This window comes from Centruroides vittatus, unplaced genomic scaffold (assembly GCF_030686945.1).
Source record: "Centruroides vittatus isolate TY-2023 unplaced genomic scaffold, ASM3068694v2 contig_329, whole genome shotgun sequence".
Taxonomy (NCBI): domain Eukaryota; kingdom Metazoa; phylum Arthropoda; class Arachnida; order Scorpiones; family Buthidae; genus Centruroides; species Centruroides vittatus.
The window spans coordinates 1,373,598-1,399,763 of NW_027122113.1; the positions used below are offsets into that span (position 1 = coordinate 1,373,598).

A 26,166-nucleotide genomic window follows, 5' to 3' on the forward strand; every position below is an offset into this window, starting at 1 on the left:
ACTTGTCGGATTAGTCCCTCCTTGATGGGGTTCGTTGAAACGAGAGGTGTTGTTTTCTCATTTTGTGTGGGTGATGTAGAAACAACTTGGATTGGTTTACCTCTGCGATTTCGTTTTTCGCGTTTCCGGTTTGGCGTTATCCTTTCTACTCCTGCCTTCCGGAAATCGATTTCCTCTCCTCCTCGAAATAATAGTTTTTTCCGTGCCAAATCTATAGTGAGGCCTTGAGCTTTGATTATGTCTCGTCCCAACAGGCCATCGAACGGATAAGGTATTTGATCTTCTACCACGTAACATAAGTACGAAAAATGCAAGGGTCCTATTAAGAAGCGGAATTCCATGGCTCCATATGTTCTGATTCCGTGTCCTGTGACGCTTTGAAATAATACCTTTCTTTCCCTCTGTTCGAATTTGTGTTTAGTCGCTCGTTGAGCGAAGGATCGAGATAAAAGGGTTACCGTGGAACCTGTATCTATGGCCAGTCGAGCCGGGTAGTCATTGATAGAACAACATAAGCTAGGTTCAAAGTTTTTGGCCACTATTCCTACTCCTACTCGAGGTTTACATTCTCTGTGCCTACCGTTGCTGTTTGTAGTTTGTGAATTCGTCCGGGAGGAGAATGAGGAACCTTGTCCAACATTCCTGCAGTTTCCGCCATTTCTTCGCCAGCTCATTTTGTTAATTCTCCCTTGCGGTAGGGGTCGAGATTGAGATGGAGTCTGTCGTGACTGAAATTGGGTTGTTTGTTCGCTTGAGCTATTGTGGTCTTCCCGTCGGGTTTGTTGCCTTCCGCCTCGTGTACCTCCACCATAAAATTTGGGTCGAACATAACCGCGTCCTTCTGATGGGGACGAGTAATGTTGTCTCCCTCTATTCGCCGATTGTATTCCTCTCCGCCGCCGATTTTCCTCCTTGTATTTTAGTTCATTCAATTGTTTTTGTAAATGCGCTATCGTTGCGGTTAGATTGCTATTTGTGTGTTCCGGATTATTAATCGTTCTAATTATTCCTCGAGGGGTTTCTGTTAATTGGAGCACCGTCTCTTCCCAAATGGCCGCTTTGACTGCATTTTGAAATGTTTCAGGATTTTTAGACATTACGGTACGTTTTATTTTGTCATTAAGACCGTTTACAAATTGGACGAGTAGTCTCTCGTCTCGTTCTTTAGCCTGACATCGCTTGATTATTTCCGTTTCCCGCGCGTCGGCCCCTGTCTGTTCGAGTATCGTTTCTGAAACTAGGCTTTGCAGCCGAACCGCGTATGTTTGTACATCCTCATCGCGTTTTTGTATACATGCATAGAATTTTTGCAGTCTAAGTGCATATGGCTCCTTTTCAAATCTCCGCGTCATCTGCTGTTTGAACTCATCATACGTGTCGATCGCTCGCATTCGCTCATCTTTCCACGCGAAATCTCTTGCTATGCCTGTCAGTTTTAGCTTCGCAACTCCGAGACATTGCGCTTTTGTCCATCCTGTCAGTTTTGCTATTTCATCTAGCGAGTCAAAGAAGTCCCTTATACGCAACCCTGATGTGTCTCCTGAAAATGTGGGAGTTAGGGGAATCATTCCCGACATTCCGGAGAATGCGCTTCCTCCTGGATTACCGTCTCCAGTTGTCTCCATTCTCGATTCTTAGAATCGCCGGAAAAGATGTATGGGGGTGAGATGTCGGAACGAATCGAAACAGATCCCACTTCTGACCGACCAGTGTGAGGTTAACCGAGGGTAGGAGATGGAGGATGATTCCTATCTTCTCTACCTCTTAACGGCACAAGACCTTGAGGTCCGACCTCGGTTGTCGAAAGGATGATTAAGGCTCGAGCGGTCAATGATTAGTTACGGATTTGGGATCGTAAGATCCCGTTTACGTCAGGAACTGACACCAATCTATCAAACTTCTCGCGGATAGATACGCGTTTTTCGGAAGCATAAGATGCCGATGATGAGGGTAATGGAGGAAGAAACGCACACTCTTCTAATATTAAACAAAAATACCCGTTTATTTTGTGATTAATAGGGAATACATCGATTAACATATTTGGAAGAATTTATATCATCGAATCGGATTATTAAACCGAGTCTCGAGTAATCGGAGAGAGAGAGTTTACAAAACATCGCGAGCAGGATAAATACCTTAGTGATCCGGAGATTTGTGATCCTGAGATTTGCACAAAGTCCAAGGAACGAGAGTTCGCTTGAAAATAAGAGTCAATGGACTGTAGATAGATGAAATGGACGGCTTCAACGGCGGGAGATGATAATCCACGGCACACACACACTTGACAGTTGTCGAAACTCTTTCTATCTCTCCCTCTCTCGTCATCTTCGTTCGTTTTTCCTTTTATTTCGGGATCTTGAGTTCGAGATTTTGTGAAGTACGTCAAGGGTAGAAGTCCCTTTTGACCAATGGTGAATTACATGATATAATTATTTTTCAACAGTTAACTCATCTTCTACAAGGAAGTATTACCGTGGGAACGATAGTTTATGATTAATTTTTACGAGAAAATTTGTCGGTGTTTTTCCGTTTTTTTGTTTCTGTTTTTGATTTAACCCTAACTGTCGAAAATCGGTTGGCAAATAAAATAAAAATTCGTTAAAAAAAACAACAACAACAAAGATTTCAATTGCTTTAATGGAGTTATCCAACTAAAATAATGAGTAGATCATGCTTAATGTTTTTGAGTAAATGAGATAATTTTCAGAGATAATTCAATAAAATGATAATATATAACATACTTCATAAATATAACCATTTCATTCAATAGTGTCCTATCTGCTTAAAAACATTTTTGTCAATTTCATTATTTTTTAATTTGATAACTTTGTTATTTACAAACAAAATAATTTAGTTTTAAAAAACAGGGTCAAATTACTTAATTGGATTCTATTTTTATAACTAAACAATTTTTAATTCTTAAGATTGTAAATAATTTATTACCATATGGATTTTTAGCAATAATTGGTTTATCGGCCTCTAATGGATCAGATTCTCCTTCTGCATTGACTGCTCTTACTCTGAATTTATACTCTTGGCCTAAAACAAAAAAGTAATTATTAAATAATTTAATTTTATTAAATATACTCTTTATCTGAACTTTATATATTGTATATTTTTCATTTAATAAAGTATAAGTTTAAAATTTAAATAAAGCTAAAACAAATATTTATATGAAAATATTTCAATACCAGGTTCAAGGTTATTAACATCCATCTCTGGTTTAGTAGTGCGTCCTACAGGCACCCAACGACCTGTTGATGTATCCATTCTTTCCACGGCATAATGTTCAATAGGTACACCGCCATCATCTTCAGGTGGTTTCCATTTCAATTTACAGCCTTCTGCATGTATGCCACTTATTTCTAGAGGACCAGTAGGATGAGATGGTCTGTCTGAAACATGGTAATTTAGAATTAAATTACAATGATTTTAAATAATTTAAGTAAAAAATATTCAAGAATGAATTTTGAAACAAATATATTTAATAAAAAGTTTTTAAAATGAATCCTTAAATGGATTCATTTTAAAAACTTTAAGGAAAAAAAAATTAATTTAAGATTAAAAGATGATTTGTTTTTTAAATTTAATAAACAAGGAGAAATCATTAAAGAAACTTCATCAAATATAATTTTTTTGCTGAGTAAAATTTCTAATATAAAAAAAAATTAATATCATTCATAAAGTGTCATTAAATGAGGAGGTAAAAATAAGTTCTTAATTATTTAATTGAATGTAATTAAAGACTTCTTTTATATTTGTGGATTATAAATAAATATTTTTGATTATAATTTGAAATATTTATATTGATTAATAATTATCAAATTTATGAATAAAAATGTCTCACATATTGAATGCTTAATAAATAAATTAAGAAAAATTTGAAAATATGGTGCAGAGTAAGATTTTTATTTTCATTTAAAAAATAATAATCCAAGACATTAAAATTACAAATGTAGATTACACAAACTGACATCTTTACTTGACCTTTTTCACCCTGGAAATTCATCTAAAACACAGAGGTTTGACTTGTGGCTGTTGGCCATATTACTATATTTTGTAATTAATAATTCTATAAATTTAAGTTAGGCTTAAGGTTTCTTTTGTTTCTCTCCCTTTCCTGTTGACTAAGAAAAAGAGTTTCTTCTTAATTAATTGCTTTACTATCTGGTGGGGAGTGATGCCTCTGACAAGAAAAACATGTTGTAAAAAACAGGATAATAAAAAAAATAAAGGAGAGGGAAAGAAGAAGAGAGAGAAATCAGAAGGAATCTCGACTCCCAATGCCCAATGAGAAAGGTCGAGGAGAATGGGCTCTGAGTCGGAACGATGGAAGTTAGAAAGTGAAACTTGACGAGTGAGGTTGAGGCAGAGAAGCCATCTGATCCGTTAAAGTAGGCCAAGAACTTTCTACTAGACTGTCAATTTAATTGGACGGAATCGACACCAACAATATTGAGAAAAGTGGATTATCGATGAAGTGAACGGGAGAGATCTACTAAAAGGGAAAAGAAAGAGCCAAGACAGGCCTCATCGATAGGAGTAGATGATCAGAGACAACAGTAACCCTGTCCAGTATCACGGAGCATCCAGAGCAAAAACCCGGGTATTTCCACCTTCCCCTTTGTGGCCGTCAGCCATATTGTTTTCTTGTTTATTTTTTGTTTTAGTTCATAAGTTGTAAATACATATATATATATATATATATTCTATCTTCCTTCTTCCTTCATTTCTATTCTCTTATTTCCGTTCCTTTCTTCTTTGTCTCAACGATCTAACCGTTATTGCTGGAGGGCAGGATTACCCCTTCTAAGAACTAAGGGAGAACAAAAGAAGGCGAAGAAGCCCTGAAGGCTAAGTGGTGGGACAAGGGACACTTTTTGGCTAGACCTCGAGAGGAACGGAGGTGAAAAGCAGCGTTTGAGACTCGAAAGAGAGAGAAAGAAAGGAGGCTGCAGGACCGTCAAGGCCACAGAAAAATAGGCACGAGGGCCAGAGAGCGTTGAGAGAATAGGAGAACATCGAGGACAAACAGCCGAATAAGGAGGAGGAAAGGCCACCATTGTGGAAGGGTACTTCCCCGAGTGTATCGATCGATTGTGAACCCGGGTACTTTCTGTCTATTTCTATATATTTTCTATCTTTCCTAAGTCTATCCTAATCTAAATTAGTTTTAAGGTAGTTATAAGTTTAGTTTTTAAGTTGGTTGTAAAGATCTTATGTTACGCGCGTGTGTATTATCACTTGTACGCGAAGAAGTGGTGACCCCTTCCCCAGTGAGCATACTCAAGTTGGGATCAATTGTAAATAATAAAGAAAAGAACTGTGTTCCGAGAGAAATAAAGGAATATTTAATTGTATATATAAGGTTTTATGTTCCTATTTATAACGTTTGTTCGCGTACATACAAATCTCTTGATACGAACAACCACACCTTATTCTGTCCTTATATTCTCTCTTTCTTCCTTCTTATAGTTTGTAAGTAGATTAAGTGTAGTTATAGGCACTTATAATAATAATCAAGTTATTTTATGTATACCGAATTTTTTATCCTCACCGCCTACATGTTGGGATCCAATGTATAAAGAACCTGATAAAAATAGCAAATTAAAGAATAGTTTGTAAATCAAATAACATTTTCATTCGCTGTCGGTTATCACAGACTTTTTATTTCAGGTTATAACCTCAGTAAATTATGTAAAAGCCAAAATATGTCTTTGGTAATTAAATCATAAAATAAATCCAATTACTAGTAACATTTTTTCTCTTTTACATAATTTACTGAGGCATAGCCTCAGATAAAAGGTCACTCTTCATTGTGTTTTTAGATGAGTTTCTGGTGTAAAGCTGCCAGCTTGGATAGTTTATGTTTGCAATTTGAATGATTTTTATTTTCATTTCTTCACATTATACATTTATGAATATGCTGATGACTATCAAAACACTATAAACTATAAACTAAACCTTTAAATAATAACTAGAATTAATAAATGATATTTAATACAATATTTTATTATAATTAATGAAAAATAACATTTTCACATACCTAATACCTCAATCTGAACTTGTGCTTCATCATCACCAGAAGAATTTTCTGCTCTTATTATGTACACACCTGAATCTTTACGCTCAACAGAATGAATTACCAATTTAGTTCTGTATGGTTCTAACTCAATTCCTATTTGGCCACCATCTTTCAATACTTCTTTCTCTTTCATCCAAATTTTTTTTGGTGGAGGTTCACCAATTATTTTCACATCAAACTTAATACTTTGACCAGCATGAATAATTACATCTTTCAATGTTGATCTATCAATTTTTGGAGCCACTGTTACCAGGAAACAAAATTTTTTATTATAACTTGCACATTAGATGTCAAAAAAAAAACTTTAAAAATAAATTTTACTTACAGAATCTAGTTTTAGCAACAATTACATCACTAGCATCACTGGGATTACTGGGTCCAGCTTTATTAACAGCTTTTACACGGAACTGATATTCCATACCTTCAATGAGATCTGGCACTCTAGCTTCACATTTATCACCAATTATTTCAATTGCTTTTTGCCATTTTGTACTATATTTATCTTTCTTTTCAATGATATAACTTGTAATTGGTGATCCTCCATCAGTTTGAGGTGCATGCCAGGTAAGATCAACATGATGTCTATCCCAATCTTTAGCAGATGGTTTTCCAGGTTTACCAGGCTCATCTAGATAAATTTTAAAATTTTATATATCATGTAAAATTTATGACACATTTATTCAATTAAATTGTTTAATATAAAATCTTCTTACCAAATGGATTTTTAGCTAGTGTTGGTACATCTGTTTCTAAGGGTTCTGATTCTCCTTCTGGATTAACAGCTCTAACACGGAATTTATATTCTTTGCCTGGTGTTAAACCAGTAATTTCTGCTTCTGGTTCTCTTGTAGTTGTAACAGGAACCCATCTGCCAGTTTCCATATCCATTTTTTCTACAACATACTGTTGAACAGGTTCTCCTCCATCATCTTCTGGTTTATCCCACTTAAGTTTGCACCCTTCAGCATGAACATCAGACACTTTTAATGGACCTTTTGGTTTGGATGGTTTACCTAATGAATATAATTAAAATTTGGTCAATGTAAAATATAAGTACAATAATTCATTTTCGATTTTAATTTCTTACTTAAAACTTTTATTTCAATAGTCACTTCATCCTTTCCAGAGTCATTAGTAGCGGTGATAGTGTATTTTCCTGATTCTTTCCTTTTTGCTCTTGAAAGGAAGAAAACAGTGCGATAATCTTCCACTTGGATTTTTAATCTATCTGTATCTTTCAATTTTTCTTCTTTGAATGACCATACTATAGCTGGAGGAGGTTCTCCTTTTACATCAACATCAAATCTGACTGACTGACCAACTTTAATTACGGTATCTTTTAAATTTGTTCGATCAATATATGGCGCCACTAAAATTATATATATTGATTATTAAGTATCTTTTTAAAATTTATTGATTTATATAAAACTTTCATATTGACTTACAAAATCGTGGTTTGGCAACTACAGATCGTGATGGTTCACTCGGCTCACTAACACCACCTTTGTTAACAGCTTTAACACGGAATTCATACTCTTCACCTTCTTCAAGATCTGACACAGTTCCTGATGTTCTATCTCCTGGTACTTGTTTAGCTTTCTGCCATTTATGAGAGCCTTTTTTACGTTTCTCAATGATATAAGCAGTAACTGGTGATCCACCATCTTTTTCTGGAGGTGCCCATTTAAGATCAACATGATCTTTATCCCAATCAGTTGGTTCAGGCCGACCTGGTTTACTTGGTTCATCTAAATAGAAGTACATTAATAAAAATATTAATTTCTTGCTTTTTACTATATAATGAATTTTAATAATACATATACATATATATATGTTTTGAAATTATTTATATACATATATAATTTGAAAATAAAATTCAAATTGTATGTTATAAATACAATTTTAATTTTTTTAAGAATTCAACAAACTATACTTCAATACACAATAAATACTTGATGTATTTAATTAAAAATTAAAAAAGTAATTAAGTGAAAGAATATATTTAATTAATAAACACACACATACACACAGCTGTGTGCATATAAGTTTGTATTGCATATTTTTTAATAATATTTTGTATTACAAATATGAATAATATATCAATATATTGAAAATTATATAAAGTAACAATATAGCCATAACCTAAACAAAGAATAACCAGGTTTGAAATTAACTAAGAATTAAACATTATAACTTAAATAGAAGTTTTTAAACTTTTCCCTTAATCTAGTATTTTATTCTGCATTAGATAAAATAAGAAATATGGCAATGAAATTATCATTCTATAAAAAATTCATCTCTTCAGCTTCTGGTTAGAAATACTGATTTACTTTTCTCCTATTGTAAAATACATATAAAAATGTATATATAAAATTATTTCAGTTTTCAATTAAAAAACTGAAATAGTTAAAGCACAGGAGAAAAAGAATCAATATCTTTAGTAAGAAATAGAAACATTGTTCCTTATAAAAATAAAATCTATAATAATTTAATGCTGTATCATAAGATTACCTCGACATCATTTTTTAAATAATTTTTTTGGCAAGAAACCAGGACTTTTCAACTCCTAAAAATATTACAAAATACTAAAATCTATAATTATATATAAATATAGATCTATAATAATTCTAAGATGAATCATAGCTTTATTCAATATACTAAAGTATTTTTTATTTTCAGAACATTAAAAATAAATACAAAATCCATATAGTAAAAAATATTACACATGATAATTCAGGTATATTATGTAAAAAGTACATAAAATAATTTAATAATAAAATTTTTATTTACTTTTATTTAAAAACATTATACTGTCAGTAAATTTTTGATATTAAATATTTTATAATTATAAATTTTCAAATTATTTATAATTATATAAACATTAATTGCTCCTGAAATTATTAAAAAATTTAAATTTATTTAAGAAAACAAAGTATATTAAACATACCAAATGGATTTTTAGCAAGTATTGCTTCTTCAGTTTCCAATTCCTCAGAATCTCCTTCTTTATTCACTGCTCTTACACGGAACTTGTATTTCTTTCCAGGAGTCAAATTTGTAACTTCACATTTGGGTTCTGTTGATTTCCCAGCAGGAACCCATACACCTGTATCTTCATCCATTTTTTCAATTTCATAGTATTGTACAGGAAGGCCTCCATCATCTTCTGGTTCTTTCCATTTCAATGAACAACCTTCTTTATGAACATCTGACACTTCCAATGGGCCTCTAGGTTTACTTGGCTTGCCTATAAGTCAAATATGACCATTTGATTTAAACACTTTAATATTTGTTATTTAAATAAGCTTTAAATTATTACTAACCAAGGACTGTTATTATAACTCCTGCCTCATCTGTGCCAGAACTATTAGTTGCAGTAATAACATATGTACCACTTTCTTTTCGTGTTGCTCTCATCAGATAGAATTTAGAGTTGTAATCAACATTATCAACACGATATACAACACCAGTTTCTATGGTCTCATCTTTGAATTTCCAAGTTACTGTTGGTGGTGGTTCACCAATGATATTAACATCAAAGCTAATAGTCAAACCAGCTTTTATTGTCATATCTTTCAAATTAGTTCTGTCAATTCTAGGTTTCACTATAAGAAATAAAAATTTATTTAATCTGTATTTAACTTGTTTATTATGTAATTTAGAATAACATTAAAAATGTCTTACAGAATCTTGGTTTAGCAGTGTGAGGTGAGGTTCCTTCACTAGGTACACCAGGACCAGCTCTATTTACAGCTCTCACACGGAATTCATATTTTTCACCTTCAGTTAATCCTGAAACTTTACCTTCAGGAATGTCACCTCTGATCTCTGCAGCTGGAACCCAATCTGAACTATAGCGATCTTTCTTCTCAATAATATAACCAGATATAGGATCACCACCATCTCGAATTGGTTTATCCCATTTTAATTTGACAAAATTTGAATCATAATCAATAATTTCTGGAAGACCTGGTGGTCCAGGTTCATCTATAATATAATAAATGTTAAAATTATTTTCGACAATTATTGATTATTTTGATATTTATTTTAAAAACAAATACAAAATAATTCATATATTTTCAAAATAAAAAAATCTATTTTTTAAAAAGTTGTTCTCACTAACATTACAAAATTTATTTAAAACTTGAAATTACATTATAAATTTTTTTATTTTAAATTAAAACAATTATATAAAGATGAATACATATCACTGAATTAACATAGTAATTACTAGTATAGAAAAGAAAATTAAAAAGTAAGCTATGCCTATTAAGTCATTCTTAAGTAAATTTTCTATTTTTACATAAAACTTCAATTTTTATACAAATTAGATTTGAACCACATTATTCTACTATATACAAATAATGTAGACTAAGTTTAAAAATTAAAAGATATATATTTATATTATCACTTACCATATGGATTTTTGGCAAGAGTAGGTTTGTCTGATTCTAAAGGCTCAGAATCCCCTTCAGCATTTTGAGCCTTAACACGGAAATGATATCTTTTTCCAGGTTCCAGATCATTTACTGTTAATTCTTGAGTATCTTTGTCTGTTTTACCTACAGGTACCCAACGTCCTGTAAGAGTGTCAAGTTTTTCAACAACATAACCAGTAAGTGGTAATCCTCCATCATCTTTTGGTTTCTCCCATTTTATTGTTGCTCCTTCTGCATGAACATCAGTAACTTCTAACGGACCTTCTGGTCTTGAAGGCTTATCTAAATTTTAAATACACAAATTATTAATATATATTAAATAAATAATTAACAGTGAATGATCATCAATAATCAGTAATATTATAGTATTGAAACTTTCAATAGTAGCTTGGTTAATGTAGAGAGAAAATCATGTAAATTTTATAAATGCTATTTCAAAAAAATTCTTTTTCAAGTTTTCACTACTACAGTTTCTTTTCATTAAAAATTCAATTCTTAAATAAAAAAAATATCACTGTTTGATAATCCAATATTCAATTATTGTATTTAAAAAAAATCTACTTAAAATTTTAGATACAGATTTATAAAAATAATTTCTTTTATAATATTTATTACTATTCTATTACCTCAAATAAAATGGTTTTTAATTAACAAATCTTGATAGTATTTATTGAGGAATATATAAAATCAATATGTTATTTGAACTATCATGAGGGTATTATTTTGTGCAGTTTCCCATCCCAATGGCAACATCTCTATTATTTACATTTAATCATTGAACAGACAAATTTTAAAATAAAACAGAAATATAAACCATTTTAAAATATAGTTTTATTTTATATTTACTTTATGTAAATAGTTGCATTTAAACTACGATCCTGACTCTAAAATGTTCCAAATGGTGTGTTTTAACACAAAATATAATAAAATTAAAATAAAAAATAATATTATTGCAATTACCTAAGACAGTGATTTCAACTGATGCCTCATCTTTTCCAGAACTATTCACAGCTTTAATTGTATATTTTCCTGACTGTTTGCGTGTTACATTACTTAATTTTATGTGTGTTATATAATCCTCAGTTTCAATTTTAATTAATTCACTCTTTTCAATTTCTTTTCCAGCAAAGAACCAAGTAATAGTAGGTGGAGGTTCACCAATTACTTCTACATCTAATTTAGTAGCATGACCAGCATGCAATGTAATAGGCTGTAAATTGTCACGATTTATTTTTGGAGCCACTGTAAACAGAATACAAAATGTATATCAAGAGAAGAGATAAATATTACATAAAAGTTCATTAAAGTAAAAAGTATATTGTATTTACAATATCTTGCTTTCACTGTATGAAGTTTACTAGGTTCACTTGGATCACCAGGACCCGCCTTATTGACTGCTCGAACTCGAAACTGATATTGTTGGCCTTTCATTACATCAGTTACTGTTGCTTCAGGCTTAGAACTAGTTGTTTCAAGACATGTTTCCCAAGTTGCTCCAAACTTTTCCTTCTTTTCAATAATATAACCAGTAATTGGTGCACCACCATCCTTTTTAGGTGGTTGCCATTTGAGATCAACTTTAGTTTCATCCCAGTCAACTATATCAGGAACTCCAGGAGCACCAGCAGGATCTAATGAAAGAAGTACATTGTAACTTTTTCTAAATTATATTAACTAAAAAGCATATTTAAAAAATTTTACCATAAGGATTCTTTGCAATTATTGGTTGAGTAGTGACTAATGGTTCAGATTCACCCTCAGCATTAACTGCTTTAACACGGAATTGATATTCTTTTCCAGGTGTTAGACCGGGAACTACCATTTCAGGACTATCTCTATCAGCTCTGCCAACTGGAACCCAATTTCCTGTTGCAGTGTCCATTTTTTCAACAACATAATGGTTTAGTGGTTTTCCTCCATCATCCTCTGGTTTTTGCCATTTTAGTTTACATCCTTTAGCATGCACATCAGTTACTTCAAGTGGTCCTTTTGGTTTTGATGGTGCACCTAATGACACAAGATTTAATTTATTTAAATTTTATATATTATACTATTTTCATAACAACTAAAACTAAGTTAAGTTACAAATTCAGCAATGTAACAGGTTTAATGTAAATGATATATAAATGTTGAAATACAGTAGCCCCTCATTATATTGTGCTTCTCAGGAGACAAAGAAAAAGCATGATATAACCAAGTAAGTTTACTAAAAATTCTGAGCTTTTACTAAGCAGATTAAACATGTTATGGAATCTCTATCCTCTATTCATTCATCAGCGAGTGTTTCTGATATAAAATAAACTTAGTTTTGCAATACTGAATTTTATTCGTGATTATATCATATTAATTGATGTTTATGTAAACATCGATACCACAAACACCCATTTAACATTATTGTTTCTTTAACAATGACATTTAAAGACAAATATTGTCAATATAAAAACAAAATATCAGTTGCAATTTTATTATACAGTACTATATTTCATAATAAATTGCTTATTAAAAATTCATGTAATTTATATTTTTCAATTAAAATTATAAATACAGTAATTGAAAATCTAAATAATTAAAAGATAAATATTAAACATATAATAGAACATCAAAATTTATAAAATTAAAGCAAAAATTCTCTAAAAAGCAAAGTAAAGTTACCATTGTATAAAAATTTTAAAACTTTCCATTCAGAAATAAAATCTTTTCCTTACACATTATGCGGTGAATTCACAGAAACTTGTAAATGAGGGAACAGTACTTAATACCAATAAATAAACAATTTTTAATATCAAAAGGAAACGAATGATAACTGATCTGTCCACCTGTTTTGCTTATTTAGATCTTGACAAATTTATTGTTTCATCTGCAGTGGTAGTTTCAAGGACAATGATAGAAATAAAATACTTTATTTCATTGCAAAAAGAAATTCAATGACAATTGATATTTTAAAATTTATTGACTCAAGTACTTTTAAAATTTGGGAAACCAAGATATATCCAGATCTGCGATATAACAAGGGACTACTCTCTTATATTAAACTTCTATATAAAGTTTACTACATTAGTATTTGAAAAATGTTTGATATATATATACACACACATACTATCCTACTAAAAGTAATTGGATACCTATGCAAGTATCAAAAATAGTGTTTTATTAGCAATTTTAGTAATTAGTGAGGCCTGCTTTAGTCTTAATGACAGTCTGTAGGACATAATTTCCACTAACTTCTGATACATCTCAAGTGGCATTTTCCTCTACTACTCCAGCAAATAGATGACAATTTACATGATTTGCAATTAAAGTACAATTAGCATCTGATTTATTTTGCAAATATAGTGTCCAATTACTTCTGGTAGGATAGCATAAGTCTAATAATGATGGTGTAAAATAGTAATAAAATGTTGTGTTTTTTAAAATTGAAAATAATATATCAAAAATATAGTTCTTTTTATAATATTTTTTGTATTATAAATGCTTTTGAATTCAGATTTATTTTTCAATAGCAGAGCTACATATACAGTAGAGAGTCGTTAATCCGAACCCCGGTTATCCAAACGATTTTCAGTCGGACTATGTCGTGCTGAATCGAACGTTTTTGATACTGGATTTACTTCTAAAGTATAATTTTCATGTTTTTATATTCTTCAATATATTTATTTTGTTTGTACAAAATAAAGAAATAATTTTTAACAATACAATAGCCTCGATTATTATTATAAAAATTTTCGTTAGGCTTAAAATCAACAAAAATTCAACACAAAGCGACACGCAAGGGAGAAAAATTTAACACAAAGTGACACGCAATGGAGAAAAATTTGAACATCGGACAGGTTAATATATTTTTTCATACATAATCGGTTATCCAAACAAATCACTAATCCGAACAACCCCAGTCCCCAATTGATTCGAATAAACAACTCTCTACTGTACATGCTTTATAATAATATAATATTCACATACCAGCAAAATTTTATGAATTTAATTACTATGAATATAACTAAATGTGAATAAAGATTTAATATTTCCAAAATTTCAAATGAATTCAAACTTTCAGTTGTTTTAACATTTTTTTAAGTTTTTGGTTCAATAATATTTAGATATTTATAATTATTATAAATGAAACAAATATAAGATCACAATTACATTTTAAAACAAAATTATCATTTTAAAAAAGCTTAAATTTTCAAAACAACAATAAAGACTACTTTGAGACATGATCTGATGCAAATAAAAGTCAATTTTACAGCATCTATAAATTAAAATTTATAAATAAATAAATTATTGTTCTTAGAAAATATAAGACTTCATAAAAATGAAAAATATAAAAGTTAGTCAATACAGTATAAATAAACAACAACTAACCCGTTATATATAAAGACCAACAACTGCCGAATTATCGGGCTAGCAAATGGCTATAGTAATATTAATAATTTAAGTTAATTTGGTACTAGAGTTAGGCGTTAGGCGCTATCTCTTGCTAAATTTAATAATTAGAATTTTAATTAAATAATTTAAATAAATTTAGGCTTAACTGGAAGAAAAGAATCGGCCCGAAGCGGGATTCGAACCCACAACTTCTGCTATCCGTGCAGACACGTTACCAGTTACGCTACCCGAACCTTTGGTCCGATCCTCCCCTTCCAGTTGATATAAGATTACCATACGACCATCGATGGCTATTACAATACAGTAGAGACTCGTAAATCGGAACCCCGGTAATCGGCACGATTTTCAGTCAGACTGTGTCGTGCTGAATCGATCGTTTTTGATACTAAATTTACTTCTAAAGTATAATTTTCATATTTTTATATTCTTCAATATATTTATTTTGTTTGTACAAAATGCAGAAATAATTTTTAACGATACGATAGCCTCGATTATTATTATAAAAATTTTCGTTAGGCTTAAAATCGACGAAAATTCAACACAAAGCGACACGCAACAAAAAAAGATTCAACACATAGCGACACGCAACAGAGAAAAATTTGAACATCGGACAGGTTAATATATTTTTTCGTACATAATCCGTAATCGGAACAAATCCCTAATCTGAACAACCCCAATCCCCAATTGATTCCAATTTTCGGTTCACTACTGTATTATAATTTTAGGAAAAAAAATTTCAATGTTTACTACATTCTTTTACATTTTTAAAATAAAATTATACATAATAAATTTTCTTAATGCTATCAATATTAATATGTTAGTTATACTGAATTTTATAATAATTATGCATTTTGATGAATATAACATAATATACAAATTATATAATTACTAATATAAACTTATTTAATCTATTAATTAAATATTAATTACCATAGAGTTAGATTATTATAGTGTCTGTAAATCATGATTGTAGACATATATTTTAAAATATTTTATTAGCAATAAATTTAAAAATATACCTAAAACAAGAATTTCAACATCAGCTTCATCACGACCATGTTCGTTTTCAGCTATGATGGTATATCTTCCACTGTTTTTCCTTAAACTGTCATGAATAGTTATTTTACTGTTGTAATCCACATTTACTATTTCAACATTATCTACACTTTCCACTACCTACATAAAAATTAATTATTATTATTTTTTATATAAACTTTTTTGAGTGTAATAAAAAATATAACATATGTATATGTTTAAAATTAATTTTTAATACATGATATTACCTTCTCTTTTAACATCCAAGTAACTTTTGGAGGTGGTTCACCTCTAATATTAACATCCAATTTAACAGTCTTTCCTTTTTTAACAGTTATATTTTCAAGCATACTGCGATCAATCATGGGTTTTACTGCGTAAATGTAAATTATTATGAGAATCAAACTCAACTACAATTTTCAAATATAATTTTAAATAATACTCACATCGTCTATGTTTAACCAAGTGATTCTTTGTAGGATCACTAGGTTCGCCAGGTCCTGCTTTATTTACAGCAATGACTCTAAACTGATATTCTTGCCTTTCAATTAATGAAGTAACCTTAGCTTCAAGTGTTGTGCCATTAACTTCTACAGCCTTTTCCCAATTAAAGCCAAATTTTTCTTTTTTCTCAATAATATATCTAGTAATTGGTGCTCCACCATCACTTTTAGGTGGTTCCCATTTCAAATCTACACTGATATTATCCCAATCAACAAATTCTGGAGTGCCTGGCTTGCCAGGTTCATCTATAATTAAAATAATGAATTTATCACTTGCAATCTTATTTTTATAATTATTAGCAGACAAGCCCAGCATTGCCTGGGCAAAAAATAAGAACAAACATTAAGATTATTAGATTCTTAGTACTTCTAACCCTTCTATTATATTACATTATAGTATAATTACAAAGGTTATCTTACATAAGAGTTTATCACGTGACCAATCTTTAAATTGCATACAGTAGAGAAATAAAGAATTTTTAAAATGTGTTAGATTGGTCACTCAATGTGATAAACCCTTACATAAGACCTTTGTTGCTATATAAATCAAATACAATAACAAACATTAAAATAAAAACCATATAAAGAGTTTGGTTATTTTAGCCTACCATTGTCTTGTTTATCATGATACTCAAATGGTACAAAATGGTACAATTTCATTGGTCAAGTAGACAGCATTTTTTCTAATGTTAGCTCTAACAAATTGTTCCATTCACAGCTGAATATCAAATGGTAATCAGCCAACAAATAAAATTTTGTGATGGACCAAATATTTAAACTCAACATCCTCAAAAATTACTTAAATCATATTTTGTGCTCACTGATAATCTTGTATTATATAATTTTCCTCTTCGAATGCCACCATAATGCCGGTCCAATAGAAAGAAGAGAGTGTAACAGTAGGGGATTGAAGTAAGTTTGACCAAAAGTAGTAGTTGACCTCCTCTTGAGAACGAGAATAGTCAATGACTACTAATTAATACTGGTCTACTACTAATATTTGAAAAGTGATCCATGTTAAACAGGTTGTGATGTCCCCACATGTGATTGAATTTGTTAACCTTAACATCTGAAAGACTTAATATAAGACTTGTTTAAATAAAAAAATCTTGTAAAAATGTGAGAATAATTTCATTTATGTGATCCTGTGAAAAAACTGGTGAAACTAGGTTGAAAAAGTAAAGCTCAGCAAAAACATCTAAGTAAAGGAAACTTTTGAAAGTTGTGGCATAAGCATACTGGAAGCAGATTTGGCAGTAAAGCTCAGTATATGAATAAAGTACACATTACACAGACTACAACTACACGTAATTTTAAATGAAGCAATGTTGCCATGATAATAAATAGGAAAAACAAACATCAACACAGAAAAAAACTTCAAGCTCTACTTTGTGCCTTAAAATTGTTGCACATACTGTACATTAATTTGGTTAAACATTAGAACATCTTTCAGCAGTATCAGTGGGAAGTTTGGGGCAATGGGTTTATGAGTTACTAAGGGAAGATGAAATCAGGGAAGGAGGTGGGGGTCCAGGTTTCATGGTAGTTAAGTACGTTCTTGTAAATATTGTGTTTATAAATGTCAATGTGACACTGGAGCGATCTGCCAAAGAAGATGAATCCCAAGAAGATTTTTATGTAAAGCTGGTCCCTATTTAGGTGTTATTAACATGAAGAAAATCCAGAAAACTCCACATGGCCAGTTCATTGGTGATGTGCAAACCCATGAATGACTATCGGTGTTTGTGGTTTTATAGTTATTAGAGGATACTTATTACGCTGCAATTTGTTAAGCTGCAATTTGAAAAAATTGTAAACCTATAAATTCCCATTGTTGTCTACCTGCCTATCTGTCTTTCTTTGATCTCAAGAATGGAGTTAGATAGATAAACATTGAGACCAGATATAGAAAGGGTAAAAGCAGGAGGCCCAGATTAACTAAATACAAAATTTCAGTTTGAACTGGAAATCACATTATTTCAATTCAAAAATTTTCCCTTGAATGGAGTTAGATACATAACCAGACAACTCTATTGCTAACAGGAAAAGTATGATGTACAAGGAAAAAATACTACTCCACTCCATGCAGGCAAGTGTCATGTGCTACCTGTCACAGTAATGGCATAGTGGTATGTAATAGTGTGTCTATTTTACATTACATCATTGTTGCAGTAATTAAGTGAATATAATATATCTATATTTTTTAAATTGTATCCTTTTTTGTAATAATTATATATAATTTTATTATTTTCTTAAATCTTTTTCAACAGATGGTGCTCCATGTAAACCCAGCAAATGAATGTAGACAGAAATTAATTGAAATATAGAAATCCGATCAATATTTTGAAGTGGGATGTATGAATTGGTCTAAATTAGATGTATGTAAATGCAACTGCCAAGTTTCATAGCAATTGGTAGAATGGCCTAGGCATGCATAGCAAACAAATATCCTCATTTATATATATATAAGTTTATTAAATAATTGCAAAACATGATTTATTTATGGTAATAAGTAACTGAAGTAAAATACTTCAATTTTTGTAAAAGTAAACAAATGTTTAAAATATTTTGATAAATGATTATCAAAGATATGAAGGAAATACAGTAAAACTTCACTAAGTTGAATTGCTTTAATTCAAAGCTGTTTTCAGGTCTCAGGTACTGTATAGTAAGAAGAGCTTTCTTTATATTTCAAACTCTTTAAATTGAAATTGCTAATACTTTTAAGTTGAACCTATTTTCCTGTAAACCCTCCATCTTTTGATAGGTCTGTGATCATCATTTCTTGCATTGACATCCTTTTACTGATACTGTTTGTTATCAGTGTTTTGAATGGAACACAAGGAAAGCCTTGACAATGCTCTCAAAAGCATTCTAAACTATATACAATTTTGTAATTATTGTGAACAGATTCTTAAGAAATGGTTTGATAATGGAAAGTTTAGTGCCACAAAAAATCAAATATTAAACTTGTTAACTCAAAATTCTTTTATTCAAAAATGAGATTTTTTTTAACCCTTAAACTTCAACTTAATGAAGTTTTACTGTAATTTATTGAAGCAATAAAAAAACATTTCAATTCATTGAAATGGTTTTTTTGTTGCTTGAATAAATTCATCTTTATATTCTATCTTTATTTATTATCTTCTTTATTTTTCTTAGAAAAAAATAGGGCTTTTGGGAATAAATATATTTAGTAATTATTTTAATGTTATTTATTTACATTGCCTAATTTATTCTGAATATCTGTAAAATTATATAATGACCTTCCAGATTTTAAACTACAATCATAACTAGCTGTGTTTAACATAACTTTCAGTCATCAATTGTTACTTTAAAACAGGGGTGTCAAACCGGCAGCCCTAATGTGATTTTTCATGTCCCTGGCCACAATGCTCTGAAATTAAATAAAATAGCTTACAGATCAAGATTAACTGATAAACATCTATCTGCCACGATGAAGATTGTTCTCAGTCTTTGAATTCAGATGTTGAAAAACAAGGCAGAAGATAGCACTGGCAAGTTTCCAATGAAAACAATTAATTTTAGTTTTATAAATATGTACATTAAATAAAATAAATGTTTAAATAAAAGCAATACTATAGCAATTATATATTGTTGAATTGAATTCACTGAACTACATAATGTCTTTTAATTGTTCTATCTATCTTCCTGCATTCTCACTTCAAATTATAATTTTTAGTAAATTTGTAAATGTGATGTGGCCTGTGTGAATCTTACCAGTGGCATTAATGGCCTGTTGTTTAAATGAGTTTGACATATCTGTTTTAAAATATATTAAAAAAGATAGGTCAAAACTACAGTGGCACTAATACTATAAATTAAAACATTCATTAATTTTTGAAATAATATTTCAATAATAAGGGACAATGCACAAATCTTATGGAAAGTGGATCCTGTTAGATTAGATGAATTTTTGATATTTTGTAGTTCTAGTGGTCCTGATCAGAAGTCTCCATAGGCAGAAAGTCAAAAAATGGATGGTTTTTGGGTTACAAGCATCCAAGATGCAAAAACAGCATAACTCATGCATGTGTCATAAAGCTCTAAATCTTTTTTGTTTCAAAACTTTATATAAAATGGCTTGCCCCAACAGAGTTCCTTTTTAACTGTTATCAAATTTTGACAGAGTGGGTATCTTGCAAGAAGAATGCCCATGCACCACACAGCAAAGTGTATTATATCTACTAATTTAGTAAGAACCCAAACAGCACAAGAATCAAACTTGCATGTATCATGTAATGAATGATTTCCAGATAATGTGCTAAACATCAATAATTTTTGAAAATATATCATCTCACTTATATTTTGAAAAGAAAAAAATTTAAGGCTTCACAATCATGGTTATATTTAGACATTTATCATTGGGGCTTGAGAGCATGGATGCTGATTTTGTCAACTGATATTGATGGTTAATACCAATAGTTCAATAGTGCCAGTCAAGAAGGTTGGCCTTCATTCCCGTTCTTTATAACGCTATATCTCTCTTAATTCCAAAAAATATATATTATATATTTTTTCTTTTTGATGACAAGACTTTGTAAATTATACAGCAGAATTTGTTGACTTAGGGAGAAGTGAAATGTTCGAATCCTACAGTAACTTCTTCCCTGTTCAAAACACATGTAAATTATGTTGTCTTCTTGGATCTTGGATACTCAATAATAGAAAACCTGTTCATTTTTTGACTTTATGCCTCTGGAGACTTTTGATCCAGACCACTAGAACTACAAAGTATCAAAGATTCAGCCAAATCCAACAGGATCCATTTCTCATAACATTTGCACAGTGTCTTTCATCTAAATAAGTTTAAAACAAAATTAAAATCAATTATTCTAATTTTTTAATTATTTTATAATAAAAATTATAATTTATAAATATAGATTAAAATCTTGTACCAATAAAAGAAATATCATAATATTAATATAAAGCAACACACTAAAAACTTTTTTTATATTCCAGTGTGAGAAGTTAGTTTTATTAATATAAAGCTATTTTCTACTATTTTTTATATTATCAAGCAAAGTAAGAAAGATTTTTATTAAAATGTAATTAAAAAAATTAAATAAGAATAATAATAATTATAAGCAATACAGAATTATTAATAGTATTATTCTAAAATTAAAAAATCTGTATTTCTTACCATAAGGATTCTTAGCAATTATAGGTTTAAGTGTCTCCAATGGTTCAGATTCACCTTCATCATTAACAGCTGATACACGAAATAAGTATTCTTTTCCTGGTGTGAGACCTGTAACCTCAAATTCAGGTTTATCAGTTCTACCACATCGTGTCCATCTTCCAGTTTCTTTATCGAGTTTTTCAATTTCATATTCTTTCACAGGAACTCCACCATCATCTTTTGGTTTATTCCATGCCAATTTGCAACCTTCCTTGTGAACACCAGTTACTTCAAGAGGACCTTCAGGTTTAGATGGTTTTCCTAATATAAAACAATAATTTATTGCAAATTTTCTTATAAATATATTTTAAAAAATAACTAATTATTAAAAATTATATTCTATTAAATTTCAAATTCAATATAAAATTCTTACCAAGAACTGTAATGTCAACAGAAGCTGTATCCTTTCCAGAAGAATTAGAAGCTGTAATGGTATATTTTCCAGAATGCTTTCTTTTAGCTTTTGTCAAACTAAAATCTGAATGATAATCCTTGTTTTCAATTTGGACAAATTCATCATTTGTTAATTTTGCCCCAGCAAAAGTCCAAACAACATCTGGTGGAGGTTCACCACGAATATCTACTTCATATTTGCAAGAACGACCAACTTTAATAATTACATTATTCAAAGTTGAACGATCAATCATTGGTTTGACTAATGAAAAATACAAAGTATTTTTTTGTACAAAGCAGTAAAATTTTAATATTTATTTAAAAATTCATTTTTACTTACGATATCTATGTTTTACTGTATGATTATCTGTTGGCTCACTAGGTTCACTCACACCTGCCTTGTTTACAGCTTTCACTCTAAACTGACAAACCATATTTTCTTTTAAATCTTTAACTGTAACTTCACATTTGTTACTTTCTGTTTTAAGAATTTCTTTCCATTCAACACTAAATCTTTCTTTAATTTCAATAACATAATGAAGTATAGGTCTGCCTCCATCTGATTCTGGTGCAGCCCATTTCAAATCCACTCGTGTATTATCATAATCAACAATATCAGGTTTACCAGGTTTTCCAGGTTCATCTATTTTTAAAAATTAGATTAATAAAATAAAAAGATATAAAAAAAAATTTAATTTAATTTAATACAATGACATACCATATGGATTCTTTGCCAAAATTGGTTGATCAGTTTCCAAAGGAAGAGATTCACCTTCTTTATTCACTGCTTTAACTCTAAATTTATATTTCTTTTTAGGTGTCAAGCCTTCAACAGTAAATGATTGTTTATCTGGTCCCACTTCTCCTGCAGGAATCCATCGTCCAGTCTCAGCATCCAATTTTTCAATTACATATCCTTGTAATTCTTGACCACCAGTATCTAATGGTTTCTGCCACTTTAGTTTAACATGGTCAGCTCTTACTTCTTCAGGTATAAGTGGTCCTTGAGGTGGAGTAGGTTTATCTAAATTATAAATTAAAAAATAGCCACATTAATCATTAATTTTTAAGTAATTTTGTTAAACTTAAAAAATTCAGCAGAAATTGTATTATTGATATATACTTAAATATATTTCAAATATTAGTCTTACCTAATATTAAAACATCACCAGTTGACTTAAGAACTCCAGAACTATTTGTTAAAGTTAGTGTATATTTTCCAGTATCAGCACGTTCTACACTTTTTTACAATTATTACTGTTGTTTTGGTTGTACTATCAAGTGTAATTCTGAAAAAAGAAGTTCATTTTTTAATAAATTTCTTATTAAAATACTTAAATCACTTTTTTTTATTAATAAAATTTATAAAAAAAAACTTTTATTATTATTATTACTATACAATCAATAGTTATGTTATAATAATATTCACTAAGCTATATAAAAATAATTAATGTTTAAACAAGCAATTATTTACTGTGACATCATCAAAATGCTGGGCTGCAATTTTTAATCAAGTTTTCAATTTGTTTTTAATGTATATGCTCTTCACCTCAAATTAGTAGTGGCTTGCTCCTGTATATCATACATTTCCTTTAACAGTAGAGTTGTGCTGGTCATCTATCTAAGACTTTTCAATTATTTCAGTTATTTCAATTCAAAATTTTTGAATTGAAATAACATGACTTCCAGTTTTTATCACAAGTTTGTATATAGTTAATTGGGGCCTCCTGCCCCTAAGCTTTCCGTATCTGGTCTTAAATTTCATTTATCTAATACTGTTCTCAAGATTAAGGAAAGACAGATGGATGGACAGATGAGCGGTTTTGTCAACTGATGTAATTTTGGTTATTAATAATTTCCAGTGCAGCACTCTAAGGACTTAAGAATTTTTTTCACTTTTACTTTTTCCCCTTTTCCTTTATACTTCTCCCTTCAGAACCTTTCCTTCATCCGTTTTTCTTCCTAGTGGGCTAAGTTTGCAAAAGCAGGCAGCCCCTCTTTCTTTATTAGAGTATTAGAGTAAAAATTTATAGCTCTACAATGATTTCAAATTCCAGCCCAATCAATTGTTTAATTCTTTTGAATACTTGAAAAATTAGAATAATTTACAATACCAAATTTTTAAAGTTAAGAAAATTAATACACCATCTGTCTGGAAACTTCTGGGACTATTATTCTAAAGTTCAAAAATAAATAGAAAGATTTTTAATCTTTATAGTGTTCTACATAGTCACCCCCTGTCTCAATGCACCATTGACAACATTCACACAACCACTGAAAGCTGCTTGAAAATTCTTCTTTTGTAACACTCTTCAAGTCTCACATCATATTAGCTTCAATGTGTTCTAAATTGTTGTACTGTTTACTCTTCCTGTGCATCTTGAGCAATGAAAAGAGGAAAAAGTCTTCATGGCACAAGGTTTGAAGAATATAGTGGGTGAACAAGCACAGAGCTAAAAAGAAGTCAAACTTCTTTTTGAGGTAAAAATTTCTGTGCAATTCCAGTGGAATGGGCTGTCGCATTGTAATGAAGTAGAAAAATCTTTTGCTTTCCGTTTTTCAAGGCAAACGCACTGAATCCTGTTACAAAGACATTTTTCAGCACACCCAGGTAGAAGCAGGAAGTCACAGTTGTGCCTGCTGGAAGGAGGTAGTCACAAATCCTCCCAACATTCACATCCATCAAACTTGTGGCCAGACATCCTGCATTATCTTCAAGTGATTGCCTCCCTCCTTGAAATCATTTACATCAGTCAAACACCTTTGAAAGTGATAAACTATTGTTTCCATACAAAATTTTCATGGCATTGTAAGTTTCTATAGCTGTTTTACTAAGTTTACAATTTCTGCTCTTCTTTGTCCATCACAAATTTTTGACAAGCAAAAAATAAAAAAAAAGTATTACTTTTACAAGTACAGTATAGAAAAAAAATCTGACAATAGCATTCTAAAATAAATCATGTCTAAGCATGAATGTTTTAACAAAAAAATTATTCAGTAATCAGGTACTGTACAGTACATAGCACAACTTGTCTCTCAGGTAAAAAAATCAGTCTTGGAACTTTCCAGATGGTGTAAAAAGTGAATATACAAATTAATCTAATTTTATATCCAAGGATGGTTCAATAGTTTCTGATGCTTCTAGGCAAAAAAATTTAGACACAAATTGTCTATATACATATATTATCATACTCATACAAGCACACATTTACTGTACATCCACACATGTGGATATTTATGAAATAGTATCATTATGAACATTTTAAAAAGCTTTTATTAATTAATACTAATCAACAATCTATCTTTTCTTTGTTTACATGGTGCCCCCATATTTTGGCATTCCTAGACAATCACTTAGATTTGCCTAATGATAACCAGTGCTGTTTATATCATATGTAGCAATGCAGCATTTTTCTTTAATTGAGAGCATGAAAAACTCACAGTGTAAAATTATATTACATCATTATTAATTATTAAATTTAACAAGAATTGTGGCCTAACCATCTATTTCCTGCCAAATTACTTATTATTAATTTAGCCATAGTAGTTCAATTAAAAAAAACTGGCGGTTTATTTGATAATTATATTAGATCTTTTTACAGGAGCAAAACATAATACTTTTTTTTTGAAAGACTTTTATTTATTAAATACCATTTCATAGCCATTAACAGTTTTATTTCTGAAATCAAATAGTTTATCAATCAATTCTTTGATTAAAACTTCTATATTTTAATTTTAAAATAAATTAGAACTGTATAAGATTATTTATAGCATCAATTTAATTTGAAATATATTAATATGATTCAATTTCAGATAATTACTAATTTACAGCTTATTGTATTCCATCTAGTTCAAAAGTTTTATTAGTCCTCTTCATTTGTTTAAATAATAAGTTAGTTTAAATCAATTAATTAAAACAAACTTATAACTAAACACTAAACAAAATTAGTTGCAAAAATTTTAAATTTTAAATACTGCAATTAAAAAACTTGTTTAAAATTTATCAACAGCAATTATCTGCAGAAATGTAATACAGTTTAACTTGTTTATAACGTCATCCATGAAACTGGCAATTTTTTGATGTTATAACCAAGTGTCGTTATCTGCGGAGTCATAATTTCAGTC

At 30.1% G+C, this 26,166-nt stretch overlaps 1 protein-coding gene across 1 annotated transcript in view; it reads right to left on the reverse strand.

Moving 5' to 3' along the window:
- The window catches only part of LOC136973742 (twitchin-like), a 245,808-nt gene that overhangs the window by 51,967 nt on the left and 167,675 nt on the right, over nucleotides 1-26,166 (reverse strand). Inside the window, 23 exon segments of the mRNA XM_067268488.1 lie at nucleotides 2,944-3,039; nucleotides 3,192-3,395; nucleotides 6,047-6,328; nucleotides 6,411-6,713; nucleotides 6,799-7,098; nucleotides 7,173-7,454; nucleotides 7,531-7,833; nucleotides 9,033-9,332; nucleotides 9,409-9,690; nucleotides 9,770-10,072; nucleotides 10,501-10,806; nucleotides 11,485-11,766; nucleotides 11,853-12,155; nucleotides 12,226-12,531; nucleotides 15,927-16,083; nucleotides 16,191-16,315; nucleotides 16,389-16,691; nucleotides 21,610-21,909; nucleotides 22,022-22,303; nucleotides 22,382-22,684; nucleotides 22,760-23,065; nucleotides 23,193-23,286; nucleotides 23,288-23,330. Coding sequence (XP_067124589.1) covers nucleotides 2,944-3,039; nucleotides 3,192-3,395; nucleotides 6,047-6,328; nucleotides 6,411-6,713; nucleotides 6,799-7,098; nucleotides 7,173-7,454; nucleotides 7,531-7,833; nucleotides 9,033-9,332; nucleotides 9,409-9,690; nucleotides 9,770-10,072; nucleotides 10,501-10,806; nucleotides 11,485-11,766; nucleotides 11,853-12,155; nucleotides 12,226-12,531; nucleotides 15,927-16,083; nucleotides 16,191-16,315; nucleotides 16,389-16,691; nucleotides 21,610-21,909; nucleotides 22,022-22,303; nucleotides 22,382-22,684; nucleotides 22,760-23,065; nucleotides 23,193-23,286; nucleotides 23,288-23,330 — 5,765 coding nt within the window.